Source organism: Mauremys reevesii, linkage group 2, assembly GCF_016161935.1.
Source record: "Mauremys reevesii isolate NIE-2019 linkage group 2, ASM1616193v1, whole genome shotgun sequence".
Lineage (NCBI taxonomy): Eukaryota > Metazoa > Chordata > Testudines > Geoemydidae > Mauremys > Mauremys reevesii.
The window spans coordinates 208,078,319-208,094,584 of NC_052624.1; the positions used below are offsets into that span (position 1 = coordinate 208,078,319).

Sequence of the window (16,266 nt, forward strand, 5' to 3'; positions counted from 1 at the left end):
TGAAGTCAAGGAACCCCAGTGGTTGTGTGAGCATGAAATTTGGCCTACTGTGTTTTTCTAGTTTATATTCTTGACAGTTAAATAACACCTTAGTTCTTATGGTTTATTCTGAAAAATTCCAACTTGAAAATTTTTGCTAATTCTTAACTGCACCCTTTTTATGTAAACAAACACCTTGCCAAATTCTCTTTTCATGATTTATTTTCCCCTGTTTATTTTTTGTAAGTTATTAATTCTTTCTGCCTGCAGCGCATTCCTTTGCAATATGCAATACCCTTTGACTTTGTTTCAACAAATCCTTTTGGTTAAATGTTAGTTATGAGACAGTTCAGCATGTTCCAGGGAATGACTCACAATGTGCTTCACTGGGAGACAGGACAGGTCATGACAGGAAAGCACTGCAGCAGAAAGATAGAGATGAGGATATTTAGATCAGTTCAAGATGAGGCTGAAAAGTGTAAACTTCAGTTTTTTAGCCTAAAATATGTCATTTAGATGCAAGCACAATTAACTTCTGAATATGTTGAGATAAAACATCCCCTACCTTAGAGACAAACTATAAGGTGAGCAAAGTCATGCAGGAAAACTTGGTGCAGAGGATACTCACAGAGCCCACTGTAGTTGATAGAAGTCTATCCATTGACTTCAGTGGGCTTTAGATCAGGCCCAGAGTTGCCAGCTTCTGACCCCATTGGGTGGGGTTTGTCTGTCTGTAGGGGGAGCCTGGGGCAGACATCAAAACATTTGTGCACTCTCCGTTGTGCTCCCTGAACTCTTTTTCCACCAATTGTTCTTCCACCAACGGCCCAGTTTCCTGCCAAAGCCTGCCCACTCTCATTGTAGGGGAGTCTCCCAGCAGCGTCTGGAGCCCCAGGCCCTTTAAATTGCCGCCAGAGCCCTGCTGCTGGACCCCTGGGGTAGCGGCAGCGGGGCTCCGTGGGTTATTTAAAGGGCTGGGGCTCCCGCTGCCTCTACTGCCCTGGGCCCTTTAAATAGCCGCCGGAGCCCCACCGCCGCTACCCCAGGGCTCCGGGGGCTATTTAAAGGGCTGGGGCGGTAGAGGCAGCAGAGTTCTGGGCGCTTTAAATAGCCCCTGGAGCCCTGGGGTAGCAGCGGCAGCCAGGAGCTCTGGCAGCGGTTTAAAGGGCCCAGGGTGGTAGCAGCGGCCGAGCCCTGGGCCCTTTAAACTACTGCCAGAGCCCCTGGCTGCCACTGCTACCCCAGCGGGGAAGGGGGAGGACACTTACCGGTACAGGGCAGGCCGGGGCTAGCTCTGAGCCCACTTCCGCCCAAGGCCTCGCCCCTTCTGGGGGCCAGAGCCGGCCCCAACCCAGCCCCGTACCGGTAAGTCCCTGTTTCTACTTTCACTCCTGGTATAGCGGCATCTTAATGCAGATGTCAGAGATCAGATTGTGCATTTGACTGTTAGGAACTGAGTGTGTGCACTGCTGAGATAGATTGTACATCAGAGTACTAAGAGAGTATGGCTGTGGAGCAGAGGAGTATGAGTGTTTTAGAGGTTTATGATGCTTAGATGGTAGGGTATGTGGTTGGAGATGAATGTGGATGCAAATATTGGCTTTATTGGTAATTTCCTGGATTTCTATGTCTGCTAGAAAATGAGTTTGAACAACTTCAGCTGTAAATTAACAATTATTTTGTGTATAAGATTTTAGTTGAAGCTAAAAGCGATGTCCCACTTGCCCACCAAATACACACATGACTCATTGACACTAATGGGAATAAGAACGTCTCTAAAACGAGATTTTATTCTTTGGAGTCTTATCGTGGAAACGTTGGCTACAGCAGTTAGATTTGTTTTCTCAGCATTCATTATTCAATAATTGTTCATTCCAATTAGTAAATTAAATACAAATTACATGCATATTGGGAAAAGTACATGAAATTAAAATCTTAACTGAATCTATTAAGCAGACTACTTTTAAAATTAATTTCCTGGGACTTAGGGAGGAAGTGTATCTGGACTCAATTAAATGTGTGTTTTTAAAACTGTTCATAATTTCCCAGATTTTATAATATACATTAAAATGCAAAATTTAAAGTTGCATTCAGACCTAGTGAATTTTTAATGGATTCACTCAAAATATCAATACAGATACACGCGTAAGAGACAACACTTATTAAGCAACTGCACTGCTGCTTTGAGTATCCTGTTAAAATAAGTTTAATAGTATTTACTTTGTCTGTTTGTCCTCAACTAGTAGTGGAAAAATGTGCTCTCTACAACTAGACAACGGGTGGAACAAATTTATTTCTGTAGCACAGGCCGTTTTGCAATAGCTGCGTAACTGTGGGTGAAAAAAATACACCCTCAGAGGTTTAAAACAGATCAGCTATAATTTCCTAGCGGTAATGATGATAAACCCTACAAAGTTAGGCCACAGTTAATTGTCTTGTTTCATTTTTAAGGGCTGTCAACATAATACTGCTGGGGAAAAATGTGACCGTTGTAAAGAAGGTTATTTTGGCGATGCCAGTCAAGGTTCCTGTAGGGTGTGCTCTTGTCCTTACACAAACAGGTATTGTACAATATAGTGTCAAGTTAAAAAAAAGGTATGGAGGGTGGAAGTTATTTACGGTAAGTAGGTAGAGACTGTGTTTTACTCTGAGCTTGGGGTCTCAGTTTTGGTTGGGTCATCTAGGCACTAGTGCCATACACACAATAATAACTAAGTGCTGTAACTTATGTCACTGTTTTTTTTTAATAAGTTCAAGATTCTAACTGTAGCCCTGATCCTGCAATTGACTGCACAAGGGCTCCCTGCGGAGCACCAGGGTAACCCCCTTACTTCGGTAGGGCTCTGCACAGGCACAGTGGTGAACCCATGTGCAGTGAATTGCAGGGGTGAGGCCTGTTTTGTTTATGAGCTGTATGCGGCATCTGTCCCCGTACATGTCAGTGTTTCCCAGGGCTTTCATGTACAGTAACTCCTCACTTATCATTGTAGTTATGTTCCTGAAAAATGCAACTTTAAGTGAAACGATGTTAAACGAATCCAATTTTCCCATAAGATTTAAGGTAAATGCAGGGGGTTAGGTTCCAAGAAAAAATTTGGGGGGGCAGACAAAGGCATTATATCCCGTACAGTACTGTACTGTGGTTGGGAAGTGCCCCTGGCTTACCTCACACAAGCACAGCCCGCTACAGACAAGGACACCAGGAAGCACCTTCGCAGTAGCAGCAGCAGCTTCCCTGGAGAAGAACAGGCACCGACTGTGCCGGGGGATGCTCCAGGCCCACCTCTTCCCACCCCCACTCCATCTCCTCTCCAGAGTATGCCACATCCCCGCTCTCTCCCCCCTCCCCCACCCCGAAAGTCCTTAGGACTTTCTGGGAGGGAGGAGCATGAGTGGAGACATGGCGCTTCCCTGCTCCTCCCCCTCCCTCCCAGCACTTCACGCTTAGGACTTTCTGGGAGGGAGGGGGAGGAATGGAGACGCAGCGCTTACCCGCTCCTCCCCCTCCCTCCCAGAAAGTCCTAAGTGGGGCAAGCGCTCGGAGGGAGGGAGAGGAGGCAGAGAAGAGGAACTTGTGCAATGCTCCTTTGTAAAGTTGCTGCTCTTCCACAGAATCTTACAAGCAGGGGACAGAGCAGGCAGCCAAACGACGTTATAAGGGAGCATTGCACCACTTTAAACACACATGTTCCCTAATTGAGCTGCGACGTAACTGAAACAACGTTAAGCAGGAGGATGTTAAGTGAGGAGTTACTGTATTCCATTAGCTGTTGAAAACACATGTGTTTTCAATAGGAATTTCTCCTTTGCAATCCATGCCCGCTTTCTGTGCTAGTGAAGCCATATTCCTGAGACATGGCATGGAAATTATTTTTGCTGTCCCGTTTAGTGTCCAAAGTAGAGAGGAGATAATTGGCTATGAGGAAACAAGCCTTTGTGTGAGTGCAGAGAGATTTAGTGTTCTGTAAAGTACGCACTCAGAAAAATAATTAAAACTTGTAAACATGTAAGTGGATTTATGTTGGTCTGACTATATTTGAAAGATTCCACTAGCTTGGCAGATGAAACATACATACAAGTGCAAACATACTCACCAAACTGCAGCTCAGTAAACACTACTGAATGGTGAGAAACAATTATATTTGCTAGGATCTTAAGAATGTTACTAGATTTTTAAAGTCATTAGCAGTAAAATGGGCTGTAAATGCATATTGTTTTGAGCCACCTGTTTGTGGTGATTGCTCAGTGCTAAAATGTGAAAGTGATAGTGTCTTCAGGTAAAGAAAAAATAATAGCTCTAATAAAACCTAAGTGCTGTATTGCTAAGACTATTACACATTATTTGCCAGGTGCAGAGGCAGAGGCTAGATAGCCTTAAGTAAGAGATTTTTTTCACTGGTAAGCAGTAGACAGGCTTTTCATATATCAGAGAATTCTTTGATGGATCTGTTCCTGACGGCATTGACTTCTTCTGCAGGTGTTTGCCTGAGGTCAGCTGAACATATTTTTATTCATCTTTCATTTTAAGAGTGCTAAGATAATTGGTGAAACCATGAAACCTGCATTCAATTCATAAGTCCGTATTGATCTAATAGCTACCATTCTCTGGACAGGGAATGTTCCACCTAGCATTGGTGGAGTCATCCACTTTTCCTCCAAAGTAAGAGCAATATATATTTTTTGGAAGGGTGGGTGGGGGAAAGGGTATTTGATTCCAGTCTTTCATAGACCAGATTACTTTATCCAGGCGCTTATGGCCCAGGTGAATGGTCAAAAGATGGAAGGAGCACTAGTAGGCTATCTCCATCGCACACATCCCATCCTACAGCCAAGCAATAGTAGTCCCTCTACAATGGACCTTGAAGCTAGCTAGGTATCTCAGGAAGAGCAGGCATGGTCCAACATGAGTTCTCCCTCTGTGTACTAGGGAGCTCAAGAGGTACCATCACTCCCAGAGCTCCCTTTTGGGTTGTGCACCTCTCTACTACCTCGATGCAAAAAGGAAATTAGTGTTAGGTACAATTAAGTTCTTAGTTTTGTGGGTGCATTGGACATCTGCGTAGCTGATCGGTTCCTTCTTCCTTAATACTCTTTTTAAACATTTCAAATGCAGAGGAAAATTTATAGCAAGAATTATCAATCCCCACTGATTTATAAATTGTTGTTTTAAGTCATTATTATTAATAAAAATGTCAATTATAGGAAAAGTGGATTTAGCATGTGTGGGCTCTAAACCAGTGGTGAGCAACCTGCGGCCCATGGGCTGCACATGGCCTGTCAGGATAATCCGTTGGCGGGCCGCAAGACAGTGTTTACATTGACTGTCCACAGGCACAGCCGCCCGCAGCTCCCAGTGGCTACAGTTCACCATTCCCAGCCAACGAGGTCTGCAGGAAGTGGTGGCCAGCATGTCCCTGCGGCCCGTGCTGCTTCCCACAGCTCCCATTGGCCAGGAACGGCGAACTGCATCTATTGGGAGCTGTGCCTGCGGACGGTCGATGTAAACAAACTGTCTCATAGCCCACCAGCGGATTACCCTGACAGGCCACAGGTTGCCCACCACTGCTCTAAACCTTTCAAGAACAACTGTTAGCACAAGACCCTGTGATGATTTCCATGTGGGGGGGAGGGAAGGACAGTATTTTATATTAGAACTGTTGAGCCGTCAATTAAATTACTATGTTTACATGGGAACTTTAGTACTTTGGGAGGCTTTTTTTCTTTTTTGCTTTCATAGGAAAATTTTGCTATCCATGCTAAGAAATTAATATTGTGATTTTACTTTGAAATCTCATATGAACCTTGACTATTACATTTAAATAATTTGTATGTGAGGTTGTTTAATTTCTATTTCATGTGAAATACATTGATAACATTTATATACACCTGGATGTATAATAAACATTGATGTTATCCCTTGAAATTCATTTAAAATGAGATGAAAATCTTCTAAGTATAAGTACAAAAGGCCTACACAATCAACAAAGAGCTGTTTTAGCACTTAACTGTTGGTTCTTGCTTAGTAAAATAATATCTGCATAGACCTGTTTTATTTCACAATCTTATTGTTAAGAAGCTTTGTTGTATGCATTCCTTTCCAGAATAAGCTATTTTGTTCTCTCTAGAAGGGCAGGAGTGTATTTAAAATAGCCAAGAAGTGAATTTAGTAGAAGAATTTGAAGCATCAATGGATAATTTGCTGTAATTTGTCCTGTGGTTGTTAAACTATATCATTGGTTATTTATACCACCAAATTACCCTTTATTCCTGAAAGTTATTTGGCCCCTGTTCTAACTAATCTGAACAGCTTGATTATGCTTTAGTGAAAAGAATTTTTTTTTATCTTCTCACAGTTTTGCAACTGGCTGTGTGGCAAATGGTGAAGAAGTTCAGTGTTTCTGCAAAGAAGGTTATACTGGAGTACATTGTGAAAGGTAAGTGACTTGTCTCTTAAAGCCTTTTCAAATGGACAGTGAAAAGAGTATCTCTTCACACATGCCTATTTATTTACCTAATTTATTTACTAGAAAATTTACCTAAGCATGTTGCTGCAGAATACTGTGTATGTATTTATATATATTGTGGGTAATATGCATGCATGTATAATTAGGTAACTATATAGACATAAATATCTGTCAGAAGAACATAAGAACAGCCATATTGGGTCAGACCAATGGTCCATCTAGCCCGGTATCTTGTCAAGTGATCCATCCTCTGTCATCCATTCCCAGCTTCTGGCGAACAGCGTATACGGACACCCAGAGTGTGGTGGTGTACCCCTGCCCATCCTAGCAAATAGCCATTGATGGACCTATCCTCCATGAACTTATCTAGTTCTTTTTTTAACCTTGTAGTTTTGGCCTTCACAACATCCCCTGGCAAAGAGTTCCACAGGTTGACTGTGCGTTGTGTGAAGAAATACTTCCTTTTGTTTGTTTTAAACCTGCTGCCTATTAATTTTATTCAGTGACCCTTAGTTCCTGTGTTATGTGAAGGAGTAAATAATATTTCCTTATTTACTTTCTCCACACCAATCAAGATTTAATAGACCTTTATCAGATCCCCCATTAGTCATCTCTTTTCCAAGCTGTAAAGTCCCAGTCTTTTAAATCTCTCCTCATGTGGAAGCTGTTCCATACCCTAATCTTGTCTGTGTATATAGTGTGCTGGGTACTGTACTAATTGCACAGCTGGGAGTAACTTATCATACACACTATAGAGAACAGAAATAAATGAATAATTTATCTTTAGCATATATAACTGGTATATACTGATTTTATCAAAAGGAGCAGTCAGCCACTTTGAATAGTCTTATTGTGTGTACCATTCGTTGTAATAACAATAATAGCCCCCTTATTTTGTTCTGTTTCCAGTTGAAAAACATTTTCCCTTTTCTTCTTAGGCATTAGTTTGTTTACTTCACCTTTCATCTTCAGTGATTTAGGAGGAATGTGCACACTTCTCTGAATGGTGTTTGTAACTCAGTGGTGATCATGTTACAACTACATATTGCCCTTCATCCTAAATGAGCCCAGTGTGTCTTACTGCAGACACTGCAATAGTTTAGTAGCACAAACTACACAACAATTTAAAATAGGAAGTGAAGAATATCTTATTCAGTTTAAAGTGCTGGGGGAATTTAAATTTGCAGAATGTAATTGTCTGAGTTGGAATCTGACCAGCACACATGGACTACACCCCATCTCTTACAAATGGTGCCAAAGAATCTTTAATTACAAGTAGCCAAGAAATTGTGATGTCTCAACTGAAAGACAGCACCAGCAGCAGCATAGTGTCCCTTAACAGAATGCTGTAGCCTTGGTTCAGTGCTGAATCAGAAGGAAGGGTACTCCTTTGTGAACCACTGGCACCATTTCCTTTAGCTCCTACTTGCAGGTTTCCTGTTCAGCGTGATTCTGTTTGGCACATGAGATCTGACAAGATCACAATACCAGGCAACATGATTTGCAGGCATAGCTCCCAAAAATGTTATATATTTTTGTAATTTTATATATAAAATGTTATAGTTTTATGTATATAAGGAAGGCGAGGATTTTATTAAATGAAAATATATATTAGAAAAGGGATGGAAGCAATTTCAAGTATTTAATAACATATCTATATTTCTTTTGTCTAGCTGCGCTCCGGGATATTTTGGGAATCCACTAAAATACGGGGGTTACTGTCAGAAGTGTAATTGTAATAATAATGGTCAGTTGGTTAGCTGTGATCGTCTTACTGGAGGTATGTAAGGGTACACAGACAATTTGCTGAATACTAATTTCTGGCTTTCAATGAAGGAATGGAAGAGTTTTGATACAACTGAATGTAAGGGAAAACCTATGAGAAATATAGTTCATATTTAATAGCAGTTAAGTTTTGAATTCTTAACACTATTGATGATCTGTTTCTCCATCCCACACCAAAGGGATGGTTGAGTACATTATTGAACGTCTTTTGCCAACCTCGAAGCCAGATCTTGCCATGCTGTATATAAGCTTATGAAGCATATGTCATGGAGTAGCCCTGATTTGCCTTCATTAAAATGTACCTGGGACAGAATAGTTGTAACTTCAGAGTGTACATGCCACGATCAAATGCTGTTTTATGTCATACATGGGGCAAATTGTGCCCTGAGATACACAAACACAACTTCCCCTAGTGTGTTAGGGGTCTGTCTCTTTCAGGAAATAGGGTGGGATTTTTTAAACAATGTGCAGTCTAGTTTAGTATTTATGAGTTATAAGTGAACTAAAGAAGAGGTAAAGTGAGGGCCGAATCTTCCAGTGTCAGCTACACTGATGTAATTGCACTGAAGACATCACAGCTACCTTAAGTGGAGTTTCACTAGTATAGCTGAGAGGAAAACCTGGCCCTAAATAAGACAGAAATACACACAAAAGAAATACAAATTGAACAAAGAACCTTCAAAAGACATCTTAGGGGTGGGACTTACTTGTCCCTGGACATTTGTTCCTCACATGTTTGCTTTCTGGACATGAGAAAGAGCACAGTATGGCCACAGACACAGGAAACTCCATTTCTAGTACTGTGGTTGTGAACTTCGCAGCACATGCTACTCAAAGTCAACATTTTTCAGATAGATAATGAGTAAAATTTTCAAAAGTGACTAAGTCCCATTTTCAAGTGACTTTGACACTTAGTGAGATTTAAGATCCTGACTGTGAATGAGACACAGGCTGCTAAAGGATAGATTTACAAAGGTATTTAGGTATTTGAAAGTCAATTAGGCCCCTAGCTCATTTTTTGGGCATTTTTGTATGTCGCACTAGGCATCTATCTATGGAGTCCTGAGCGAATACACATTTATACCCTCGGATGCAGATATCCGCAGATATAAATCGGTATCCGCGGAACCACAGGGCTCTCCCGGGAACCACAGAGGTGAAAGGAGCAGAACATGGGGCCGCCACTCCCAGGAGCCAGCGCCCCATGCCAGCAGCTCCTCTGGTGTAGCTGTACCATTCCCAGCCCCGTCCCCCTTCCCTTCCACACAGCTGTCTGCATCCCCTGTTTGGAGACGGTACAGCCATGCCAGAGGAGCTGCCGGTGCGGTGCACTGATTTCTGGGAGTGGTGGCCCCACATTCTGCTCCCTTTGCTGCTGCGGTTCCCAGAGAGCCCTGCGGTTCCATGGATACCGATTTATATCCGTGGATATAAATTTGTATCCATGCAGGGCTCCACCTTTGTAAATCTGGCTTTTGGGGGCCTATGTCTGAAGGTCAATGAGATTTAAGTTCCAGCTCCCTAAGGACCTTGAAAATGGGACTCAGAGTCCTAAATTGCCTAGGTGTGTTTGAACATTTTACCACATCTGTGTATGATGTTTGCTTTATCCATTACCACTGTGGAATAAAGGATTTGATCTTATGCCCTCCAGCCCTTCTTTAAGCTTATCTACTTCTGTCCTTTGGGACACTGGTACCTGTTCATAGAAAGTAGGGCTTTGTTCTTGATGAGATCTTTGATTCTACCTTATTTTCATTCCTCATTGATTTCTCTCTGATGTCAATTTCATTTTCATTTTCAGTATGTCAACTTCATTTTCTCTCAAAAGCAACTTTTCCTTCTCACATTTTTAGCAATGTTTCAGACCAGTCAAAACCAGTGACTACTGATTTTCCCACTCTTTGCTTCTCTCCAGGTTGTTATCTGAGTGGCTGAGATGACTGTTTTATCTGTTGATTTTGGTCTAAGACATTACAGAAACAGCTGGTAATCTGAGTTGCTGTTGGCACCTGGTAGAATTTTTTGTTAGCTAATGCTGGTTTTCCATTTCGTCATTACAGTAATGCCACTTTATTAGGCTTATATTTTTGATGGCGCTGATCTGAAGAGCGTTTATCCTTTTTCCAGCTCTCATTCCAAAGTAAGAGTTTGCGAGGACAAGTTAATTCTTAGAGCAGCAGTCAGTGAGTCAATTTGTTTTCAGTTTCTCTCTGCCATTATATTCTGATCAGCCACCTCTTTCTCCACATTGGCATTAAAATCCCCTGTGATCAGCAGCACAGTGTGTTTTGGCAGGTTGTTATGTGAGTGACATTCTGTTCTTTGCTGTAAAACTCTTTAATTTCATCATTTTTTAAATTTTTTTTTTACTACTGTAGTTGGGCCAGAGACTGTAATAAAAGTCATAATTATTTTTCACTTCTTGGAGATTGCTTGGAATATCTCTAGTGGTGGCTGGATAATACACTAGCAGGAGTGCAAGTGTGTCTGTATTCAGAATAAATTCAATCCTTCTTTTGCAGTAGCTCCCTTGTGACTCCTGTCTCCCCTCTGATATTGGTGAAGTGTCCATTAGCAATCAATTGAACTTACCAGTGATCTAAGATGCAAATGGTGAAGGAGAAGGTAGAGCCATGCAGTTCCTGAGAGTATTCTGAAGTTCCAGGCTATGATCCTAGTCTATTCCATGCTGCTATTATCAGCAGAAGGATCTCATAATAGTTTTGGTCAAACTTTAACATTGTAGTCTGACACATAGAAAGTTGTCATTGACTCTTGGCAACAGGGAGCCCAGTCCTAAGTGCCTCCTTCAAGGTATAGGGTGCCCTCAATTCCCTTCGATTTCAACAGAAATTGACGGCATTAGCACCTCACAGTAAACCATTAGTGATCAGCTTAAAGAACCCTTGTCTCATTTATTGCCTGTATTTTACTATGTAAACTTAATTGTGGTCCATGTTTTTTTGTGGAGAAGAAAAAGGGAAATAATGAAGAGGCATCCTGGATACTTTTAAATCCCTTTAATTTCACATGAGGTCCAGCACTGGCATATCGAGGGCATAGGTACAAACTCAACCATATCCCCATGCCAGCCAGGAGAAAATACCTGAATTATTTTCATTGGGTAAAACGTCAAGATTTAAGTGACCAGCTGCGTTATAAAAGTACAGCTGCCTTGCGATTTTAGAGATTACTAAAGCTTCATGTTAGGAAAACATTTAAGCATGCTGCTTTCCTGAAATAGGGTTTATAACCTGGTTCTACTCTTAAAAGTGACCATGTAAAAATGACATCATCTTACACCACAGATCTTTTCCCTGTGTGTGTATATACATAGATATTTGTGTCATATTTTCTCTTCACGTTTCACACCCACTAAGCATTGAAGAGCCAGTTTAGCTAAGAGATGGTGAATTGGATTCTCTTCCTACCTGTGAATCATCAACAAAATGGTTTTCTGTTTAACATCTGCAAGCATGCCTGTGCACACCCTTGACCCTCAAATCCTAGGTTGAGTTTGCAGATCTAATGATTAGATAAAATATATATATTTATTTTTGAAGTGTTAGCAAATTTTAATAGAAATTAGTGCTGAAATGATAAACATGGCACCCTACAATGCCATTCTCACCGAGTTGCTGTTCAGCATAGATCCACAAAGGTCAGGTGAATTCTGTGGCTAAAAATCAGCATCAGGAGTGAATGATTTCTATTTTACTCTTTTCCCAGCATTGATAGCATACCAAGTTTAGAGGATCTTTATTCTGACAGTCTTAGTAAAGATTATTGAAAACTTCTCATTTTAAAGTATATGATACGTGCAGATTCACCCCCTCTGTAGCACAGGAATTTGCAAATTGCTGGGGGAGTCACCCCCAAGGTAGAGCAGAGTTGAAGAAGAGCAGCTTTAAATTCTCTAGGGTGCTTCATAGGAGCCCCACCAGAGGGAGCTGAATCAGAACGTCTCTTACCTTTCTGGCCATGTCCCTTTTCTCAGCAGCACGGCCGGCTTTGCCTGCAAGCCCCCTGGTACGGTTGAGACTGAAGGAGCCTTGTGCCACCACAACCCACACACACACTGGCAAACTTTCCATAACTGGGCATGCTGCACAGTGCTCTACACCAATTGAATGAATCTGGCTCTTCAGCTCCTATAACATGCAAATTATTTATCCTTGAATAACAGATTTGCAGGGTCTGCCCTCACATTTTAATGGCCTAGGAGTGCAAAGTTTAAAATTATTTTTTACAAAGACAAAAATTAATATAACAAAATCTTAATAACAATGTCTTGGTTACTGATTGTATGTATCTGATTTCAGAATGCTTAAACCAAGACCCAAAAGATGTGGATCCCGATGAAGATTGCGATGGTAGGTAATAACATGGTGGACTGATGATTTTTTGAAAGAAGACAAACTAGAAAAGGCAACGATAATGTCAGTAACCATGAACCAGTTCAAACAAGAATCAGCTAAGCACTTAGAGATGGGGGAAAATGTTATAGGGTGAAAATGCCAGACAAGGAGAGAGTCTGATGGGCATCCTTATTTCTGGATTTAGTCACTTTCAGTATTGTGACCTTTGCTGTTGCATTTGTTATGCATGTAGTGCCTGGTGACAGAGTATCAAAGGGCTTCCATTCCATTCACTGTGACCACTGAAATGTTCTCTGCACAAAATAGCAATGATTCTCATTGTTTTCCTTTGCTTGTGGTATTTCCCTTTCAGCTTGTGATAGTTGTGTAATTACTTTGCTGAAAGATTTGAGCACAATGAGTGACGAGCTTCAGTTGATTAAGTCTCAGCTGCAAAATGTCAATGCAAGCACCCACACACTGGGACAGATGAGGCATTTGGAAACACGCACCAAGGAGTTAAAAGTAAGTGACCTTCAACAAAAAAAAGCGTAAAGGAATAGATTTCAGCTGATGTGTAGAATAGCGTCTGAACACTAGAATTCCATGTCAGTTTGTGTCAACGTGAAGTGCAAGCAAACGCAGACAAACTGCTGACTCCACAATACACTGCTGCTTTTCTCTGGGGGTTGCACTGTGGGAGGGCTGCTCTGAGGTCCAGGTGGGGTCCTTAAAAAAATCAGTGGCCCCTCCCCCTCCTAGGCCATCCCGATTCACTTTGTGGGCTATGCCATCCAGACCCTCCTGCAGTCCTACAACTTTCAGGCAGTGTATATTCTGCACTGCTCACGCAGTGAATTGTCTTCAGTTGAGATCCCCTCATTGCTGGTGGAATAGATTGGATTCAACGGGCCAGCTGGTATAAATTGGTCACCTGTGAAATTAATGAAGCAATCTTGATCTTTATTCCAGATGGAGATCTGGCCCAGTGTATTTTAACTTTTTAGAAGAAATACAGTCCTTGTGCTCTAGTTACATACTGTCTCTAGGTGGTAGATTTGGTTCAGTCGTGTACATGTTTTTTCTTTATTTTCAGATCTTGTTGAACAGTTACCGTTCAGCTGTTCTGAATCAGGGCTCAAAGGCAGATGAGCTGGAGACAGACTTGATCAATCTTGATCAGGATGTAAATGCACTACAAGAAAAGGTGACTTATTAAAACAAAGTAAAAATAATCATCTCTTTTTATAACAAAATATTAATTTGTCTGCTCTGTGCTATCTCTAATTGTCCGTTTTCCCCCTCTTCTTAGGTTGAAATGAATTACAGGAAAGCCGAGACATTATTTAATAATTTTGGTCAGACTAATCAAAAAGGAAAAGATTTGGTTTCAAAAATACAAATTGTCATCATCAATATTCAGGGTAAGGGTGATTTCTACTGTTATGTGATGTTTTATTTTACAAAATCTCATCACCATACATACAATATTTTTAATTCACTTCTGAAATTGGAGAAGATTTCAGAATTCAACTTTATAAAATAAAAAGTTAGACACAATGGGCATATTTCAAACCTGGTGCAATTCAACTAGCTTCAGTGGCATTACTGTTGATAAATTTCAGTTTAATGCAATTAACCTAAAGTGTGTTTTGTCTCTCTAAAAGTTCCTTAGTATGCTTTAATCGACTCCCATTTCAAAGTACAGCTGGGTATACACAGAAACTTCGTCCGTGGCAAGCTGGAGTGTAAATCTACCCTCACCTAGCCTCCCATGAACTAAGTGCCTGTGTAGACAAGCCTTTAGTAACGAAGGCAAGATTGGACTTCATGTGCTTAAAAAGAAGAGCTGCTCTGGGATTTGTCTCCCTTGTGTAAATCTAAGTATCTACTCTGTTTAAATGTGGTATTTCCTTTTTTTAGAGCTCGTGGAACAGATAGCTGGCACCAATGGAGAAGGCAACAGATTGCCCATGGGAGATGCTACCAAGGAACTGGCCGAAGCAGAACAGATGATGAGAGAGATGCGAAAACGCAACTTCGTACAACTGCAAATAGATGCAGAGAGGGAGAGAAGAGAAGCTCAACTCTGTAAGGGGGTTCTTCTTGAGCTCTTAGCTCGTTATTCTGCTTAGTTTAAAATGTTCAAATCTTATGTCTGAAACGTAAGAGACTACAAATGATGACGCTCAGGGAGTGATATGGAATTTCAGCATCTGATTGCACCTTTGCAGTGTATTTCAGTCATCAGCTTTTGTTCAAGTGAACATAGTGATTCTAAAGGAGGTTAAGAATGTTTAATGTAATCATGAAAGAAGTTAAATTGGGGAAAAATCGAAATAGTGTCCTGATGTCTGCTTTCTAATGCATTATTTGATCTCTAAATGAATCTAAATGAAAAAGTCCTATATTCATCTATCCACTAGCTAATTATAAAGCACAGAAATAGTGTAAACATAAATTATATACAATAATATGGTGTGTGTAAATAGTCTATAAAAAATCTACACTAAGAAACTATTAAAGCAGTATAGTTGAGCACTCAAGGGTCAAGAAGTACAAAAGTTAAGGCTACACCCCAGTCTTGTGTACTCTCCACGTGCTTCCATATTATGATATGGTCTATAATTATATGACCATATGTTATTTCTGAAATAGTATAATCCAATATAATATCATATGTATTTTTGGCAACTTTTTTATGTGTGCAGTAAAACCAGATTCAAGCCCCATTGAAATCAATGGAAAGTCTCCCATAGCCTACAGTGGGTGCTGGATCAGGCTTTGAGTGAGGTAGGGCTCAGCAGGATTCCTTATGTCATTCACTGCACAAACTGTACATAAATGATTTCCATGGAATCTATTTGTCTGGCATACACAATGTCGTGCATCTGAGCGGCGCATGCTGCACATACATATCTAAGGTTGTAGACAAAAATTGTGTAATAGGGGCACAGAATTCCATCTGTGACCGTATTTCCCTCTTCCATGGTAGGAAGTCTTTGGCCCAGGGCCACCCAGAGGGAGGGGCAAGTGGGGCAATTTGCCCCAGGCCCCGCAGGGGCCCCCACGAAAATATAGTATTCTATAGTATTGCAACTTTTTTTTTATGGAAGGAGCCCCCGAAATTGCTTTTCCCCAGGCCCCCTGAATCCTCTGGGTGGCCCTGCTTTGGCCTAACCGATCCATTCTCTCCATGGCTGACAGCTCCATTTCTGAGTTGTGTGTGGCCCAGAAGATCCCATATGTCACGCTGCTGGGTAGGAATACGTCCCACCCCACCTCCTGCCATCTCTACTGGGACATAAGGAAAAACCCATTCTCCCTTGATACCATTCTTCAGATTGCTCTAATTAACAGGTGGGAAGGCAGGGTCACACACTCCTCTGCTGGGAAGGAGGCGCAATGGAGAAGAGAGGTAGACGTGGCCTCCTTCGGAGGGGTTTTCTCTCCAGGATTGGAACCAAGCGGCTGCTGAGGTGCCCTACCGAGCTCCTGGTTACATTGTATCATAGATGCACCTTGGGCGAGAATTTGACCTGCTGCTTGAGTTAACCATGACAATGTTCTCTGAGTGCTACATAGGAGTCAGTCATATCCATCGCTGGGGGTAGAGTAGATTGTAAAGCCCCAGTTTGTGGCACAACTTCAGCATTACTTAAATATAGATTTAGACT

At 41.4% G+C, this 16,266-nt stretch overlaps 1 protein-coding gene across 1 annotated transcript in view; it reads left to right on the plus strand.

The window, feature by feature from the left end:
- The window catches only part of LOC120397875 (laminin subunit alpha-3-like), a 56,058-nt gene that overhangs the window by 3,634 nt on the left and 36,158 nt on the right, over window positions 1-16,266 (plus strand). Inside the window, exons 3-10 of the mRNA XM_039524489.1 lie at window positions 2,431-2,540; window positions 6,333-6,413; window positions 8,117-8,223; window positions 12,554-12,604; window positions 12,963-13,114; window positions 13,686-13,796; window positions 13,902-14,013; window positions 14,513-14,680. Of these exons, the coding sequence (XP_039380423.1) occupies window positions 2,431-2,540; window positions 6,333-6,413; window positions 8,117-8,223; window positions 12,554-12,604; window positions 12,963-13,114; window positions 13,686-13,796; window positions 13,902-14,013; window positions 14,513-14,680 (892 nt within the window). The remainder of the gene's footprint in view (window positions 1-2,430; window positions 2,541-6,332; window positions 6,414-8,116; window positions 8,224-12,553; window positions 12,605-12,962; window positions 13,115-13,685; window positions 13,797-13,901; window positions 14,014-14,512; window positions 14,681-16,266) is intronic.